General features: G+C 40.5%; 1 protein-coding gene across 3 annotated transcripts in view; it reads right to left on the reverse strand.

Annotated features, from left to right (window-relative positions):
• The window catches only part of LOC107094958 (ALK tyrosine kinase receptor-like), a 506,212-nt gene extending 494,567 nt beyond the window's left edge, over positions 1 to 11,645 (reverse strand). For all 3 annotated transcript variants that reach the window (XM_015390903.1, XM_015390895.1, XM_015390885.1), the window contains exon 1: positions 10,233 to 11,645. In XM_015390903.1, the coding sequence (XP_015246389.1) occupies positions 10,233 to 10,974 (742 nt within the window). In that variant the 5' untranslated portion in view covers positions 10,975 to 11,645. The remainder of the gene's footprint in view (positions 1 to 10,232) is intronic.
• Between the last annotated feature and the right edge of the window lie 7,936 nt (positions 11,646 to 19,581).

The raw sequence follows: 19,581 nt of genomic DNA on the forward strand, positions 1-19,581 counted from the left end.
GTCATGGCTGCTCAGGGAGGCAGTGGGTAGCACTGCCGCCTTGCAGCAAGAAGATCTGGGTTCGATTCCTGGATGCATGGTTTGATTTATGCATGCGTGGGTTCTCTCCGGGTAGCCCGGATTCCTCTCGCAGTCCAAAAACATTACTCTTAGGTTAATTGGTTTGTCTAAATTGTCCTTAGTTGTGTGGTAATGGTTGTTTGTCCTGTTTGTCTCTGTGTTGCCCCGCGATAGACTGGTGACCTGTCTAGGGTGTACCCCGCCTATTGCCCTTGGAGAGCTGGAGATAGGCACCAGCACCCCTTGTGACCTGGCTTGGGTTAAGCGTAACAGAAAATGGATGGATGGTTATTGAGTCAGATACAGTATGTGGAGGGTAATGTTTGGTTTATTGAAAGGTTTTATCTGTCCCTGTGCAAATAGGTTTGGCTGACATTTAATCTCAGATTCTAATATCTATGCAGTGTGGGAACTATAAATATGATATTGTGGGCGATGGTACTGCTGCTGGAACTCCTTGAAAATGATATTAGCACCGAGAACAGTAGTGAGAAGTTTGCCATTTATTCTTAACCTGCTTTCTGTGTCAACTGTCAGGGTTGCTAGGCGACAGAGCGGACGGACAGTGAAAGCTGAAAAAGGCTGGACCTGTTTCAATCCACGGCCAAAAACCTGCCGGCCTCCTTATTTTCAAGGACCTCGAAGGATCCAGTCCAGGTAGACCGGGTCCTTGGAGGACACAGACGCTAAAATCGAACGCACCCAAGATTGCCATTTTTACTTTGCTGTTTGTGCATGATTCTATGGTGGTGTCACAGTGCCATCAAATGGTCTGGCAGTGTCTTTAGTAGTTCTGTTTGCACTTGAGGGGACGCAAAGTCTTTCAAAACCACCTATGAAAAGATACTGTGTTCGTCTTCGTGTAGATGAGACCAAAGAATCAACCACATTAACAGATTTGGATGCAGTCACCTCACATCAATATAGGTAATGGTTATTAAAGTTAAAACAACATTTGAGAAAACTGTATTTTGTTTTAAAGTTTATACAGTCACCACGTTTTTGTTGAAATTAAAGAAAAAGAAAGTGACAAAAAGCCCACATGTATTCAGAGTATTTCATCTGCAAAACCTAAAAAAAAAATGCCCTAACCTTCAGCTATAGAATGATCACACAAATTTAGATTTTAAAGAAGGAAACAATATATATTCCCCATATTATTAACACAAATGCAAGAAAATGTGAGGCATTTAGAAGACCATTTGTTAGAGGTGCAGTCCCTGCAGTTAGACCTTTAGACATTAATGTATTCCTTTGCTCCTACTTTACAGTAGAATGCTTACTAATAACCCCCCCAAAAAAGTTATCTTATTTTTCTAGGTTAATGAAACTGCATATTAGTGTGGCTGAGTAATCACATTTAAAAGTTTCTAATGGTTAACCGTGATAAAAAGCGAGGAATAAACAAAGCCAGTAAACTTTTTCTGAGGTATAAAACTGCTCTTGAGGCTCTTCCACCAGCTGCTTTATCAGTAGACAAGGGAAACGCTTTCGGGACATGGAAAATTAACTTTATTCATCTTTCAAGAAGCAACTTCTTTCAAAAAAGCCGCAAGCAACATTCAGCAAAACAAAGTACTGAGCGTGTAATTCAGCTTAAAAACAAATTTACTGCCGACTTTCTTTATGATTCAGGGGTAACCCTCAGATTTCCCTAACAGCAACAACATCCACAAGCTCAGATTCAGTTCTAGGCGTCTCACTGCGACAGATGCAGGATGATCCATAGTAAATCGGGAATGAGGGAGTTTAAATTTGGGGCAAATCTGCGGGGCAAACACGGGGAGGAGAGCTGACAAAGTACACAGCTGTTCCTCTCAAGTGTGATGGGCTCATCTTCATTTTCCTTTAGGGGCTTGGTTTCATTCTGTTTATGAAGACAGTCTATGCTAATCGTGTGACTGGAAACATTGCCATCTCAATGTGTATGGTGGAAGATATGTGCAGGTTAATGAAGCAGGGGTCCTCATGTTCTCCAGCTCCCTCTACTGAGATCATTTAATGATTCCTGAGCAGCTTATTTTACAGCAGCACTTGGAGAGCATTACTGAGGTTAATAAATTAGAGGTGAGTAGTTTATCACCCCTGCTGAGCATTGTTTTCCCCTCTCTTGTACTGTAACACAAATAAATATTTCTCATTAATGATGTCACCCTTAGGTCCTATAAGACAAGGAAGTACTAATGCACAGAGAACAGTTTGAACCGATTCCTGAAGGCATGCTTGTAAAATTAGTGTGGGTGCCATGGTGGCGATTTATTTAAAGCCAATAAGCAGCATCTTACCGTTAGGAGAGCAAAAAAACATGTTTGATGCACATTACTGTACATAAAAATTGCCTTACATTGGAAATTCAGAGGTGTGAAAGTGTTAAAATTTCAAAACAATGTTGGAGCTTTTAGGCCCGTCATGTTCAATGTAGGAGGAAGAGTGTGACACTAAGAGAGAGAAATATATGTGTTTTGACACAGAGAAAAATAAAAGAGCAAAATGTGTTTATGTGTCTGTGATACAGGAGGTATTCATGTTCTATTTTGGACAGAGATCTGCCCACAAAGTTAGTACCTGTGTGATCACTTTCTCAATTCCTCCTGAGAACCGAAAAAGAAAAAACAATTGCTCCAATTCCTTTTTTATGTGTTTTCCTATCTATCTATGCCTAAATTAACACCCTACATTTTTTTTTACATATATTCTGATTTTGATTTTATAGCTTGTTCACTGTAGTGGACAACAGAACAGTTTAAGTCTAAAATTGCAACTGAATATAAAATGATAGTGTTGGGATAAGGAATGCTGTTAATGCTGCAGAAAGAAGTATGTGCATGGTTTTTAAAGGGCTTGTCTATTTGCCCATAAGACTTGTGTAAACACAACAGTGCCTTACAGAAACAGTTAATATAATAATCTTTTAAGACAACTATGACTCTGTAAAACTGCACCTTAGGTTTTTTCTACAAGATGCTGCTACATTTGGTATGATGTTTATAGAATCAGAGGAGCATGCAAGCTGGGATGTAAATATTAATTAAGTTATTTTTTTTCCTATATCAAACCCAGGCAAAAAAAAATAAACAGGCATTTATACATTTATATTTATACATGGATTTTATATTAAAAATTAATCCTGATCTTAAAGAAAGGCAGCTAACTTCTCATCTACCCGATACAGAGAGAAAAGCTTTTATTTCCAGACAGACACCTAGATCTAATTACATAGACGTCAAATCCCTTGTCCTCTTTCTTGATGTGAGGTGTGGGCATGAATCGTTGAGCCAGCATCACCGGCAGTTTATTTTTGAATAATCTTCAGAGTGAAGACTAGAGCTATGCTTGGAAAGTGGAACAAAACAGAAGTTATATTTGCAACATTTTATTTATCAGTAAATAACCTACTGAAAAAAGGTTTGTTTTACTGAAATAAATCATTAAAACACTGGTCAGTAGTCGTAGTTACAGTTTATTTCTGCAGTGTGTTTATTCTTGTTTGCTTTTGTTCAAATGCTCCAAAATGTTGTCACTGTCTTTGCGTCTATCCATTTATCCATCTGTCTGTTTACTCATCTATCAACCCATTTGTTCACAATCCATCTATCCATCCATGACCCTTAGTTCCGAAACACTGAGGTGCATATTTATTTATTTTATAATTTAAATGCCAATCATCGCTATGCACCACATTTCTGCAGTACCTCTGATCCTGAACAGCTGTGGGTCAGATTTGAGTGGATCTACATGGACATGCAGACTAAAGCTTCTCTGTGTTTTTTAGAAGATTTGGGAAATGCTGTAAAAATCCAACTGAGGCTCCTGCTGAAACTAAGTTGATAAACTCCTCTGGTGTCTTTCCACTTGCGAGGAGTAATAGCTGTGATGGAAAAGGTACCTGATGGTACATGGCACTGGCTGTTATATCCATATAGAACACAGTATCATGTGGAAACTATCTTACTTTTTTGTTGTTTGGGATATATTGTGACTAAGTCAGGGTGTGACGGTAAAAAAAACAACAGTGTCCAGTTGGGTGGATGTTTGACAGGACCCAAATGTAGACACTGAAGCTGTAGGTGGTTACTTGCAGATTTAATAATTAAAAGGGTAAAGGAAGCAAAGATCCAAAAACATAAATCCACAATATCCACAAAAACTGACTCACAACAAGGGGACAAAGAAATTATGGCAAAGCAGTGACAGAAATTGAGCAAGACATGCATATATGGGAGAGAGAAACAAAGACCAGGAAGGACGGCACTAAACGAAAACCAAAAACAGAGTCCAAATCACAAAGAAACCCACAAAAGTTGGTCGAGGACAAGCACATTCTTTGAATGCCGACCATGAGGTTGAAGGCTAAGAAATGTCTCTGGAGGCCGGCAATGAGGATGGCAATGAAGCAGGACCTCTGAACGCCGCCATCTCTGCAGCAGGAGGCCATTGACTAGGACACGCAAACATGGGGGCCACTGACTGCATCACAGAAACCTTAGGGACCTTAAACTAAGCAGCAAGGATCTGCGGCTGAAGGGTCTGGGAGGCGAGAAGCACCCGCTGATGGGCCTTGAAGATGAGGTCACCCTGACCTCTGTTTCACCGAATAATCCATCATGGGATTCATGGGTTTCTAAATGGCACAGAGCAGGCTCAAGGGGTCTCTAGATGGCACAGAGCGGGCTCAGACTCAGGAGAGGGAACACCAGGTGGATTTGATACTGGAGAGGAGATGGGAGGCTGGTTCACCTGGACTGCCACCTTGCAGGACACTGGAGTGCAGATGGAAGGTGGGTCCACTTGGACCGCCACCTCGCTGAACACCGAAGAGCAGATGAACGACAGGTCCACCTGGACCATCACATCCCTGCAGGCTGGGGCACCAGAGACCATCGCACCCTTGCAGGCTGGGGCACCAGCAACGTGGATAGGCACAGAAGTGTTCTCTTTGACTTGAACAACAGTCTCAGCGCTGATGAACTGAGCACTCTCTGACTCAGTTCTCACTAACAGTGGGACGAATGGCGTGACTGATGCTGCCGAACAGGGGAATAAGTCTTTTTGCTCCCCGTAAAAACATCCCAGATAAGTGCCTCCTTGACATGAGGAGCTCTGTGGTCCTTAAAATAGCGGCAGAAGATCCTACTCGTGGAGACATCTTAGAGTCATGGAGGTGGTGGCAGAGACGGTGGGAAACTGGAGGGTATGTAGCCTGACTCGCAGGAGCAGCCAAGGTGATGTCAGGCTGGCTCACTGGGAAGATGGTGGTGATGTTGGTACGATGCACCAGAGGAGCTGTGGTAGCGTCAGGTTGATCCTTGGGAGGAACAGCTCAGGAATTCTTTCACCAGCTCACTGGCTGCACTCACTCTCTTCCAAAGGGGGTTGGAAAGTGGAGATGCTGTCCAAAGTGAGCCTTAAGTCCTTGATAAAACTGGGTTTAGCTTCCTCACAGATGGGCTCTGCTGGGTCAATTTTTGGCTGGTTTGTACTGCCAGGTTGGGTGGAGGTTTAAAGAAGATCCAAATGCAGAGACTGAAGCTAAAGTGGTTTCTTGCCACTTTAATAACAAAAAGGGTAACAGAAGCAAAAATCCACAAACATAATTCACAAAATCCAATAATACTGAAAACGAGGAATACTCACAACAAGGGGGCAAAGAAATGATGATGATAAACCAGCAACAGAGACTGAGCAGGAGGTGCATATATGGGAGAGAGAAACAAAGACCAGGCTAATCAACAGATTGGGAGCAGGTGTTAAAAGAGGAGTTTAGCATGGAGCTAGGGAAAAGGAGACTGACACAAGAGGGCAACAAAGGGCAAACAAGAAAGAAACTGAAACACAATCAAAAATGACTAGAATGACACAAAATAGAAATAAAACCAATGAAAACCCAAAGATAAAATGTAAACAGAACCAAAACTATGACACACACCAGACTGTATATGGAGCATAAACCTCTACTCAGATGGCATGTTGCCACTTGACCTGCTGTTAAAATGCAAGTTACAAGCACAGAGCTAAACCACAGCTATTCCGATTTGTGTCTAAGCTTGGTTAAATTGTACAACTGGGTTTTATAACTTCTAATAGTTACACAAACCATAAAAAAACTGTCCAACAACCAAGTCATCAGAGACAACTCCTTCTGATTCTGCAACACAGTTTCAGATCGCTGTAATGTTTCCTGACAATCAACAAAACATTGTTTGATGCAACTTCAGTGTAATATTATGTAAAGCTTAAAAATCTAAGCACTGGGTGTTTGCCCTAAAAAGAAATGTTAAAGAGAGCAAAAGAAGATGATAAAAAATGCTTGAAACCTCAAGTCTGGCAATTTGACACAAACACCATTCTCTTTTTTTTATCATACTTTTATCGCACTAACACGTAAAAAATGGAGAAAAGTGGAACCCTGAATTGAATAAAACATTCTAAGAGGTCAAGAGTTTTTTCTTTTCTTTCTGTGTCCAGCGGCTTGTCCAGATTTGGTTGTTACATTGTTTATTCTAGCTAAAATAGTTTTAATCAACTACATTGGTTGTTTTCCAACCAATCTATATTTAGAATTTATCCAAACTCCCCTCACTCCCTTAACTCAAAACTCCCTGCATAATTATAATTAAGCAATTTATATACATGGAACAAGTGGAGCAATATGGCAATTGCCATACCGCTACACTTGTGAAAGTAAAATCTGTTGGGCTCCTTTTGGCATCAAGACAATTATTCTTATTGCCACCTTGCCAGACAGGACACTGTAAAAAAAAAAAAAAAAAAGAATTTATCCAAACTCTATCCAGCTGAAAGCAACTCTCCTACAAACTCACACATCTCGGCTGAGTAGTGAGGTTGTTTAAATACCTGTCGAAGTTCTTTTGCAGTCCAAACCCCTTCTAGAAACGGTCGCGTGGTATCACCATAGCGAGGCGTCGGACGTCATCAATTTTGGCCCTAAATGAATCACACCTCAACACGTGCTTCAGTAAAAACGCCTCTTCCATTTCTCAACCAAAGCCCTCGAGGACTTGGCTCATCTCATAACATCACTACATCTTCGACACTCTGATCACCTGCTTTCTGAAACAGTTCTGAACTGGATTTTAGCTTTGGATTATCCCTCACGAACATTGTTGTTTGCTCGACATAGGCTGGTGCTCAGAAGCGGTAACGACCGCAAGCCACGGACAATCTCCCCCCGGGTTCCTCTCTCTCTTTATCGGACTACACTCTCAAACAGGGCAACCAGTGACTTTTTCTAGTCTTTTTCAGCTCAACATTCTTGTCACTGACCTGAGTTTCATGTCTCCACAGAGAATCCGATTACACCACCCAGAGGAGATCCCACCTCTCTCTTTTGTTGACCATTTCAATAAACTTGTTTGAAACCTTCTAGTTTGTCTGATGAATATTGGGTCCAAGGTTAAGCAGCCATTACAAGTAGTGGTTTGTACAAAAATGGTGAAACAGAGTTTCATTGAGTATGACAATATTTTAAATCTTGTTCCAAATATTACAATCCTGCAACTGTAATCCTGCAATTTTCCAGGGGTTGTTGAGGTAGATCCACTCATAAGGACATCACAGTATGTGATGTAAAATCGTGTTTAGAGGAGATAAGTTATAGGAAGATTTTGATCCCTAAAGTCAAATTGATGGATCCCAAATTAAGACTGATCATCACCTGCACAGAACTCAAGACGCAGCTGAGCTCCTCATTTCATATAAAAAAGAACAAAAAAAACTAAATCATGTTAAATAGAGTGGTTAAAATCATAAAAGTGTTCTCTACTTTAATCCCCACATGTAGATAAAAAATGTGTTGTTTCTCTCCAAAGGCACCGCATGTATGATAAGCTTTTTCAACTCGCATCATATATCCAAATGTTACCAATTTTGAGATTTGAATTCATTATTCTAGATAAGATCTGCATCTGTTCGTCTTCCAAAGAGCATTGAGATTATGTCTGTGGTGATTTGGTGCAATAAACATGAATGGAACTAAAATCAACCTAACTAAAAATACCAATAGTTGAATGATTTTATAAAAACAACTAATTTCTCTATGTTTAAGAGTTGATTTTATAAATGTATTTAAATGTATCCACAGTGAATTTGGCAACACTGCAAAAACAATCTAGAAATAAGTAAAAACAATTCGTAAATTAAGTGTATTTACCCTTAATTTACTTAATTTAAGTAGGTATACAAGATGATCTGCCAATGAAATTAGTATGTTTATTCCTAAAATAAGATAATTAGATAATATGCACTTGAAATAAGACAATGCAATTGTTTTTTCTTATTTTAAATGTAAATTGTCTTGTTCTACTGGCAAAGGGTCTCACTTACCTCCTCAATTCAAGACAAATTACACTTATTTTAAGAAAAAAAGACTTATTAAGATTTAATTTTTTTGCAGTGAAGAGCCACTGAGTTTGAATGTCTTCTTTGAAATAACAGGGGTATCTGTTGTATGATTTAAGTTAAGGAAAAAAAACTTCCAGCAAAGGTGTTTTGACAGAAAGATAACTACAAAAAATAAAAAATAACCAATGGTAAGATTTTTGCAAGTAAACATGAAACCCTCTTTGCACAAAAACCTGTAGTTTAGGGTAGATACCAGAAGTAATAACTTCCTCAGAGATTTCTACCCTTGTAATTTGACGTGACCCAGATTTCTGCAGTGGAAATAAACCGAGTACAAGTATGGCTTCAGAAAAAAATATTGTGGGAATACCTACCTAGATTTCAAATATAATGTTAAAAACAAGTTTAGCTTTTAACTTGGGCCACGAAGAACTATCAAGAATATGTTAATAATTACAGGAACATCTCAAAGATGAAAAAAAAAGAAAAAAGAGAGGCTCAAGAATTTTGCTTATTACTATTCATATATCATTTGATCCTGTAACATTAATATGCAGAATTCCACAACACTCCAAATGTACTAGTGAACTCCTGCATTCTTGAGGCATTTATAAGTTTTAACCTGAAGCACTTGCTGAGTGGATATCCTTTCTTTCACCGCTCCAAGCACCACAAGCCTTTGCTGCTCCTTTTGTCTAAAAACATTTTGGTGCATTTTTCTGGGCCAACCTCCCTCATCAAAGTGATTAAGCAATTAAACTGATTGTGCCGATGCTCAAACGAACAAGAGAAGGCCCCTCGAGAAAGGAGTGCAAACGCTTTCTTGAAGATAACAGCATAATTTGGGGCCTTATCAAAATAAAGCCCAAATATGCACTCCTGTTTCAACTTCAGGGATAAGACAAGGTAAGAAGAAACAAGTGAAGGTGAAGCCTGCCAGCTTTTTTTTTTATTTTGCTGTTCATTCATATTCAAAAAAAAAAAAAGAAGAAGAAGGATTCATCAGAGACATCACATTCCTCCGAGATGATGAAAGCTATAGATGCTGCACACACTCAAGGATGGCAGATGTAAATAACCAAAGTAGGGGAGGTGAGTCAACATGCAGTTCATTTCTCAGAGCAGCTGCACACATCAATAATGAAACAAGAGTCTGGCAGGTTACCCGATTCAAAGAAACAAAGTAAAAATTTGTGAAATCCCTCTCAGTCATTATCTTCTGTCACCTGGGCCTACAGAGTTATTAGGGAACTGTGGGACTGCTCATAGACCTGTCTAGAGGCAAAGAACAAACAACAACTTACACAAGCTTTGAATATTCAAAATACACTCTGATCTATCTATCTATCTATCTATCTATCTATCTATCTATCTATCTATCTATCTATCTATCTATCTATCTATCTATCAGCGTATCATATATATATACAGTTTATAAAAGGACGGCTGGCTGTATCTTTAAACTTTTGTCATAATAGACCAAAATGTAAAGGCATGTTTGTTGTTAGTCTAACATCAAAATCAAATAATCTAACCTTAAATCGTATTGGTCCGTTAAATGGAAATATTTGCCTCCAAGTATGGACAACATAAACAGGCACTGAAAGACCATGGCCGTAGCTAGAACTGGGGCCCCAAATTACATTGGGGCCACATTATACCTTGTGCCAGCTCTGTCAAAATCCCACCTATCAACTCAATACAAATGCAATGTGTTTTACGCACATGTATAATAGATTGCAGAAGGACTTCAATCAATATGGAGCTGCGTGGGTGTGGAGGAGGCGAAATGAGAGAAAAAGGAAACTCACCCCCAGATGAGATCTGGAGGTACAGACGGGGATCTGCAGCTCGGATGGCGGCTGTGTAACGATCCTCTATCCCAGGCACCTGCGCCTTTTTCTCGGGCATGAGCCGAACCCTAAGGCGGCCCCCATCCGCTCCAAGCCACCAGTCCAGGATCTCCCTGAGGTCCACCTCCAACAGAAGCACAGGGTCCTCTTCATATACCGCCAGCCCCCCGCATCCATTCTTTACCAGATCCTCTCCTATTTCAACCACCACTTGGTTGGATTTCCTGTTCGCCTTGGTTAAACCCATATTCAGAACTTTGGACAGCGGCCGCTTGTAGAAGAAGGGGAGCTGTCCAGCAGCGGACCTGTTTCCCGTTTCTGTAGCAGATTTCGGCTCTACAAAAGTGGCAATGGTTTTCTGCAGAGGAATGCAGTGCATTTTTAAGTTTGCGCGCACTGTGTAGCAGCCGTTGAAACTCTGGCAGTCGCCGTTTAGGGGTCTCTTAATGAACTCCGCCAAATAATATCGCAGCAGCGAAGGCACGGCGAAATCCACGGCCAGGGTTCTTCTCTTGTTTCTGGACATTATGGTTTGGTTGGAATCTCTCTTGGTACCGATTTCACCACTGTTGCTGCCGCCTGAGCCGGTGAAGCTGGCGGGAGGAATATCCATGCCAGCTGTGGTCCTCGGCGGGGCGCAGCGAAGCTCAGTGAAAAATACTGCAGAAAAAACAAGTAAAAACAACACCCTGATGTACATGGTTTCACCGATGGGTAGTTTGTTCGGCAAATTCTCCTATTTCGAAATGCCCCCCTTTTTCCCTTCACATAAGCAGCGCAGGGATAGAAAATAAATACATCAAAAATAATCACAAAGTGCCTATGGATGGATGGATGCTGCGTGTCCTGCGCCTCCTCTCCGGTGCGCACCCGAGGAATAACGGGCTTTTACATCCGCTCTCCCCTCACAGTTGCTGTCCTCCGCTTTTCAAACGTGAAAAAGTCCCATTCCTCTCCGCTCGGTTCTTTGGCCACAATGCCTTTAATCACCGGTGCCAGCAGTCAGACGCACTCCGGGACGCTGATTTATATGCTGCTCGGGTCCGCTTCGGTTCCTTTCAAAGACTCCCTGTCTCTTGGCACAGTTGTGACGGCGGCACAAGTGGTCTCTCTGTCAGCAGAGAGGGGTGGGAGGGAAAACGCCGCAACCGCGCATCCAGAATGCCAGCAAAAAATAAAAAAATAAAAATCAGGGGTCTTCTAAAGTTAAAGAAATAAGATCTGAACGCTCCTTCTGCTTTCAACCTCTTATCGTCGCCTCTCCTGTGCCTGCACATGCGGGAAAGTCATTCATACAACGTCAGCCAGAAGGGGGTGGGGGGGTCTCAGCAGTCACCGCGGACGCACGCATCTCATGCGCCTTTAGAGCAACCGTGACGGAGATTGTATCTTTATTTGAATTAGAAATGCCTCAAGGTATTCCAAAAACAACCAAGCTTCGCCCTTTATGACTTTTTTCTTTTTTCAAATGAAGCTTCAAGCCTTTTACGTGCCGGAAATTGGATTGTAGACCCTTTCTCTCCAAGCTGTGTGCAAATCAAATAGTTTCAGGGCGCCAATTTGGGTTCCAATCAACTATGTTATGTCTTACGGCCAGAGGCCAATATGTTAGATGATCAAATAGATGCTGCGCCGCTGTACAGGTTCGTGCCTCCTTAATTAGAAATCAGGGGGTCGGTGCGGTGAAGCCGGGTTGGGTTGCAGAAAATGCTCCTCTGCTGCCTCCCTTCACCTGAACACGTTTCACAAGTTGCTGAAGTTGATCAGAGAAGACACCCGCTAGATGGCGTTATCATATACTCCTGCTGCTTAAATACAGCTTCATTGATAAATAGGCTACCCTCATTTTGGAATTGCTCTGGATTTTAAAGACAGAATCATTGGGTGTCTAATCTGTAGAAAAGGATTTGAATTGTGAGTCAAAGGATTATACAAGTATGCCTCAACAAATTGGATGATGATTAAAAGTTTATTTATTTAAGTAATGAAATTTACAAAAATGTAACCAATACAGCTTAAAATGCGTTAAAAATGGTTTCAGATCATTGAATTCTACACAAAGAAAACCTTCATCGTACAAATAAAGTTTTGAAACATGGATTTTCTATCGTAGCTCAAGGAAGCAGAAGGGAATCAGCCACACATGCTCTGTATGAGGTTGAGCACTCCCTAGATGTATCCACAGTGGTGGAGACACACTTGTGGGAAACAATTGCTATCAAGACTTTATGATAATATGAAATTTTTAACCTTTAAGAATTAATTTGGCCCGCTCCTCCTTACAGTATTATTTTTACTAGTCACATTTTGAGTGTTTTGAACTAACACTAGAAAGTCTGACCCCTTATTCAAAAACCAAAGACAGAGAGGATGCTATTCTGTGATACTTAAGAGGCCTTGTGTTTGAACTTGGGTTGTCTCTGCCAGTTCTTGAAGCCAACAGCCAAATATATAGGCTTACTAATGGTCAAGGTGTTGCTGTGTCCAGCTTCTATTAGGATCAGTAACTGGCCAAATTGTAGCAAATGCCCATGAAAAAAAGAGGACATGCCTTTGTGACTGCATGGCTGGTGTACTTCAACATACTTTCTTTTTGTGTGAACAGGTCTTTAATCACATATCTGTAACAAATGCTGCTGCTGCACATCTTAACACAAATAATGTAGCACATTTCGCTAGTTACGGGATCACTTCATTGACTAACCATCCACTTTTTGTAGATTTAAAAAATATTTAGTTTTTTAAAAATTATTTTAACAGCCTTGTCTCACTCTACATCTGTAGAATTATCTGCCATCACAACCCATCTTAACTGAAAAAAGTCACAATGGTCAACAAGCACAAACATTTTTTTAGCCTAGCTCTGTTTAATTAAAGTGTGCTGGAAACTGGTCCCTTGGATAGTTTAACCTTGCAAAAAGAAAACTGTCAACATCCCCCGTTTAATGTGTAAATTCTAGCATTTTAAAGAAAGCCTCAGTTTTCCGGTGCATTTTGGAGGCTTTTTTAGCAAGAAGTATAAATAATTAGTTTGCTAATCCTTATTTAGGGAATGTGGATTATCTTTCAGTCATTAGTTTTGCTGAAAATTTCAGTATCTCTTTAGAAAAACATTAGAATGTCAAATTTAATACCGCTGACTGTTGTCATGGATGCTTCCGGTGGCACTCTGGGAAAAAAATGCTATTTTTTTCAAACACAGACCACCACCCCAATAATCAAACAGACATTAACATTCTAAATATTCTACAGTATATTAATAAAGGTTATTGTATACAGATCATCACTAATAAATTATGAATCATACCAAAGTCATAGCCTTGAAACTTATCAGGACACCACTTACATTGATTCAAGATGTCACAATGTTGCCTAACCAGAATCCAGATTACCATGAACTGGAAAATAATCATGAACTGTCCTTGTCTTTGAATGTAGTAAAGAAACTGCACAGCCTGAAAAACAGCAAGGTTTCGCCCCAGAGACTTTTGAACTCATATTAACCCCAGGCCCCAGTTTCACACACCCTCCATCATACTTCTCCACCACCCATGACAACACTGAGTACTGGATCTGATCGGGGGTTTAACACCCTCACCTGTCTTTCTTACATTTCCGGTACATACAATTTTCAACAAAGTGTCATGATGGGTATCAGAAAAGCCCAATATGCAGAACACCACGGAAACGGATGAAAAGTTTAACAAGTTTATTGATCACAAGCACATGGAATAAACACAGGAACTGGTTCAGGCCTGGGGGCTGGTTCACTGGAGTCTGTGTGGATGACAGTTCATTTAGCTTGGAAGCAGTTGAGTTTGAGTTTGAGAGTTTCAGGTTTATACCTTGAGAAGTCCGGTTTAGGCTTTGAGAGAGGAACTGTTGGGTCCAGAGACTGTTTTGTTCTGCAGAGTCCGATAACCGCTTCAGCGTCTTACTTCTAGCGTGAGGGCAGACCTTGGCCTTGGGTTTCCAGCTCTTTGTCCAGAGCTGCATGGGAATCCAGAGAAGAGTCTTCAGGTTTGGCTCAGAGGGCAGGCTCGGCAGGTTAAGCTCATCCAGAGCTCACAAGGGAAAAACAGGATTCCTGAAAGCAGAGACAAAAGGATTAGAATCCTATCTGGATTCAAGAGCAACAAAAGGTTCTCAGAAGATGCTAGGCTCCGGTGCTAACCAAACTGGATTTAACACTGCGGCGTCGAGGCAAGGTCTGAAGGCAGGTTATATACTGTGGTTCCTCTGATGATGAGATGCGCCTCAGGTGTGTCGAAGGCTCGGCTCAGGAGGATCCATGGCGGACTCTGCTGGAGAAAGGTGGAACTTCTCCAGCTCCCAACACAAAGTTGATATTTTGCTATACAAGACCTGTGCATGCATCCTAGTAATTTTATCAAAATCTATTTTTTCCCTCTAAATTGAGGCTAGCCTTGTTGGCAGTTTGCTTGGTTGATTACATTTCTTGTAATGTTTGTGTTTTTCTATTTCTCTAGCCATCCTGATATTTGCTGGGTAATGCACATCTGAATAAAAATAACTCTAAGTTTTGTGCCTAAAGGTTTCTGCTCTGAATCTTTACTACTTCTCTTTCCCTGATAGCAGATGCTATTGAAGCACAAGTACTTCACACTTTTCTAAATTCTGCTTCTTCATCCTTTGTTAATGAAATGGAAAAAAAGTCACTTTCATCAATTGAAATTTAGGAATTGATTCTCAATATGTACTGTCCATGATTCAAAAACAAATCTCTTCATAATCTTTACTTGTTTTAGGTAGCTAAATTAAGGTTAAACATAATAATATCAGGGATCAAAGATTTACACAATCATATTATTTTTATAAAGACAGTTTTGGTTCCATTAGATGTCTCAAACTCAATCTGACCTCTTTATTTGGTTACCTGTGCAATATGGGCTATGCAAGTGTTTTGACCATGGTGTTTACTGCTCACCTGCTCTTCAATATTTTTTCACAGCACTTTTTTACTGTAGCAGTTCACTCTTCTTTTTGTTGTTTCTTTTCCTCTCAATTGTCTCTCTCCTCCAAGTTGTACTGGCTAGCCATTTACCTTCCCTGTTAATCTGGAAAAGAAAGGAGTGGGTGAAGAGTGTATGTTTTTTGTCCTAAATGGTGCTGCTCTAAATAGCTGCAGGCGATACCGCAAGGCAGGTACCGGAGTGAAATGCACCCCAATACTGTCCATTGGTCCTGTCTGTGTCAGGCTCAGAACAATAAGGCCCAGTATTTGAGTTGGACATAGTGTTAGATTTCTCAAAACGTTTACTAGAGATGGAACTACAGTGAACAGCATCGGCATCAAAGGCAGGAACCTCTGCGGCTGGAGACAGCAGGTTAGTGACCACGTCTTTCTGGAGTTGGATGATAATGAATGTGAGTCACTAACCCGGCCTTATAGTTAAGTCTGAGCCCAGATGGTGAGGTTGGCTCCAGCTGGTTGGCTACAAACACAAAGCAGCTGGTGCCACCCAGAGAGTCCCAGACCCTTATTTATCGGAGGGCAGAGGACAGGCAGGAGATCAGAACCGAGCAGATGAAGGTAGGCAGGATAATCCCGAGGGTGAAACCAAAACCAATGCCAGTGACATGCTTGGTAATCAGGGGCAGGAGATCAGAGATCCAAAGAGGTACCAAGGGAGAATCCAGAACGGAGTCGGGAAACAGTTCCAGATACGATAAATAGACAGGCAGGGATCTGGCAGGAGTCAAAAGACAGGTCAGGCAAACAGAACAGAATGCTCGAGAACTTCTCATCACAGGCTCAAAATAATCTGGCACTGATGACTGGTCTGAAGGCAGGTTAAATAGAGTGTGAAACAGGTGGAGGGTAAGGAGAACTGGGCGAAGGTACACAGGTGAATGAAATGAGTAATGAGACCAGACAGTGCTAACATCATGACAGCCTTGTCTGCAACCACTGTGCTGAAACCACATCAGGAACTCTCCCACCTCTCCTGAGCCCAGCCACATAGCCAGTTCAGCTTTAGAAAGTAAAGATCCCTTGTCGTCTTTACTGAACCAGGTGATAAAAGTCCCTGTCTGTGCTGTGGAGCTGTAAATGCCAATGGTTTAAACACATTTCTGTAGGGAAGAGCTGTTCAGCTTAGTTGTAGCCACAGGTAGTCCAGGTACCCCCGTTCACATAAGTTGTCAAATGAAGCTGACTGGACTTTCATTGCAAAGGGATCCATTTTTACAAACATTTTAAGGCCAGCTTGGTTCTTGCTATTCAGTTGCCATAAAAAAGTTAGTTATATCTCCAACTGTTTTAAACATTAGGCTCTAACCTTCTACATTTAGCATATACAATTGACATTCACAAGACCAAAAAGCATGCAGTTTCTACCCTAGACTACTACTTTCAGCAGGAGACAGTCAGACAGATACCAAATTAAATCAAATACCATAATTTTTATAAATCACGGCTAATAGATATAAGGCTCTACTGCATAAAATAAGATAAATCAGGGCCTAGGATGGGTAAACAATGTCGGCATATATGTGCTGGTTTGCAATCCTAATAAAACTATCAGAAGCACAACTTAAAGTCAAGCAGAAAATGGTAACGAATAAGGTTAAATATTTTTCACCTGCATATTTAGGTCTACAAGTTGCATAAAGAAAAACTAGACATATTTACAAGTGTTCAATTATCAATCCAAAAATGCTAGAAGTTGGAAGCAGGCTTTAAGCTTTTCTACCAAAGTGGGGAAAATTGGTTTGGTTTACCTTAAAGAAGGATTTGCTACATATATCTTGCAGGTAAAAAGAGAATCAGATAGTGTTATGAGTCTGGAGCTAGAAACTGAAGGTGTGATGCTCAGTCCTGCTAGTGGTCATGCCCCACAGGTAGGGTGAGAGTAAAAGGAGAAAGGAAAATTCAGCTGTAAATTAGGTAAATCATTGCAGCGAATATACACCACTGCACGGGTACCATATGGAAGGGGAAGTTAGGAATATTTCTGACTCACCAGGGCCCCTATCAGTACGGGTTCCCATAAAGTAGAGCCAGATGAATAAATTAACAATTTAATAACTATTGATAAATAATAAATGTATACCCACTTTGAAAGGATGCTTGATACAGGTGATTATTTTTTTGACTGGACTTCACTCAATAAAAATGTCAAATCTTTCTTTTTATTATTTTTTTCAAACATTACCCAGGTCACAGTAGGCAAAACACCTTTAAATACAAACAAGAAAACACCAAGGTTAAGAAACCAAAAGCCAAAGCCAAAATTAGCAATAACAAAATCAAAAACTATTTTAATGACTGTCCTGTATGCTTAAAACTGTGTATACTGAAATCCTGATTTAGACACCCCAAGACCAACATCATCAAGGTGCTATTCAATGATAATTTGAACCATACATTTTTTTAGCATTCTGCTTGTCCTTTGAGTAAATGCCTACAAACAAATAATCTGATAATCTTCACTTGGAGCAACCAGTTTGCTGCCTGCAAACTGGAAGACACACCCAGACCTAAACTCAGCCAGAACAGGTCAGGGCATGAACCTCACTTCACCAAATATATTTAGAGTATAGAGTATAGTTCAAATGTAGCAACTGAATTGATCATATCTTTGTTTTATTATTCATTTGCTGCCTGTATGGGCATAAAATGGTTTGTTCCTACCTTAGCAAAGCTGGCTGTGCCAGGGTTTATTAAAAGATAGTAAAGGGAGTAAAGAAATTTCTTATCAACCTTTGTAATAGACTGGCAACCTGTTCAGGGTGTACCACACCTTCCTCCCTTAGACTGCTTCTGCCTGTCACCAGTTCCTTCAACCTGCCGTCTGTCTGCTCATAGCCAGGCATAAGTCTTTCAGCCAAAGCCTGCCACCAGCCTGTCAGCCAATATTCCCCTACTTCAGGCCTGCCTATTGTCTATTCAGTCATTGTCTGCCTTCTAAAGTCTGCTATCAGCCCGCTTAGCCTGTCACCATATGGTTCTGTCTACATCTACCTCCCAGAGACTGCTATCAGTCTGTCTGGCTACAAGATGATAAGTCAGGATAGGTAAATTGTTTAGTTTTTATGTATTTCAATTATAAAGCTATACAAGGTTAATCATATCATAAATACTATTTAAGGTTCTTGTTTTAGACTTTCATAAGTTTTAACCAAATTGTTTACTTTGACTCTTTGCTGTTAAAATATACACAGAGACTTAAAAAAAATGTGTTTTACACAGTTTGTATGTCTGCTTTCAATCTTACATAAAATGTTGATTTGCTTACTACATGTACACTTCTCCGACATTAGAAGTATTGTGCTATTACTATAGTTGAACTACAGCAACCAAGTCAGTGTCAAGCCTTTATTATGTTGATATTTTGATGTCTGATAAATCCTAGAGATTGCAGTGACAGTAGCTACTCAGGGACTGGAGGCCTAATGTGATTTATATTTTTTGTGACGGGGCCCAAGAGTCTTAGTGTTCCCCCTGCCCAGAGGTATATCAGGGTGGTAACAGCAGCAGATTTGAAGGGAAATTTGGAGCTGCAAAGAGAGGTGACAAGGAATAAATTAGCAGGTTTGGTATTCAGAACAAAAATGCGAAATTATATATGTTGGTAGACTTTGAATTAAAGAGCTGTAATAAAAACTTTCTTACAGAAGAAGCAGAACGACAGGATCACCCAAAAGAGCAAAGGTAGGAGCACACAGATGTTTAAGTCTAGTGTAGACAACATAACTTAAATGAATTTAGTGGCTGCAAGATGGTTGGTAAGAGTTCTGCTGGATTCCATTGGATGGTGGTTTGTGGTGGTTAGGAAGTTGAAGTGTCCAAAGTCAGAGCAGAGGACAAATTTGCGGAAGCTGAAAAGGAAGAAAGTTCTGTGGGTTTCAGGGAGGAGTTGAGACTGAATTTGTTTGGCGAGGAGGTGCTTCAAGATGAATAGACAACTACAACTAATACTATCAGAGTGACAGTAACAGAGAGTAACACATCACTGATGCTTCTCAGTCATCCAGGTCATGGTCAAGCTTGAAAACTTCAGTTTAGACAACTGGAAATCCAAGAGTGTGTTCAGATAAAGAAATATAATAAGAAGTGGGGACATTGTGGATAAAAATATACCAAATAATAGGAACGATAAAAAAAAAAAAGTCATGGAAAATCGCCCACATTTCTCGTGACAAATTCTTAAATTTTCCTAATTTTCTGGCTGTGGGAAAAAGAGAAGACTAATATTAGCACTTTGAGTCCCTGGCTTGATTCTGTTCCACCAGGCGTCGACTGCACATCCATCATTATGGCCTGCTTGAAGCAACTTGGTGT

Source organism: Cyprinodon variegatus, unplaced genomic scaffold, assembly GCF_000732505.1.
Source record: "Cyprinodon variegatus isolate N-32 unplaced genomic scaffold, C_variegatus-1.0 Scaffold21, whole genome shotgun sequence".
Lineage (NCBI taxonomy): Eukaryota > Metazoa > Chordata > Actinopteri > Cyprinodontiformes > Cyprinodontidae > Cyprinodon > Cyprinodon variegatus.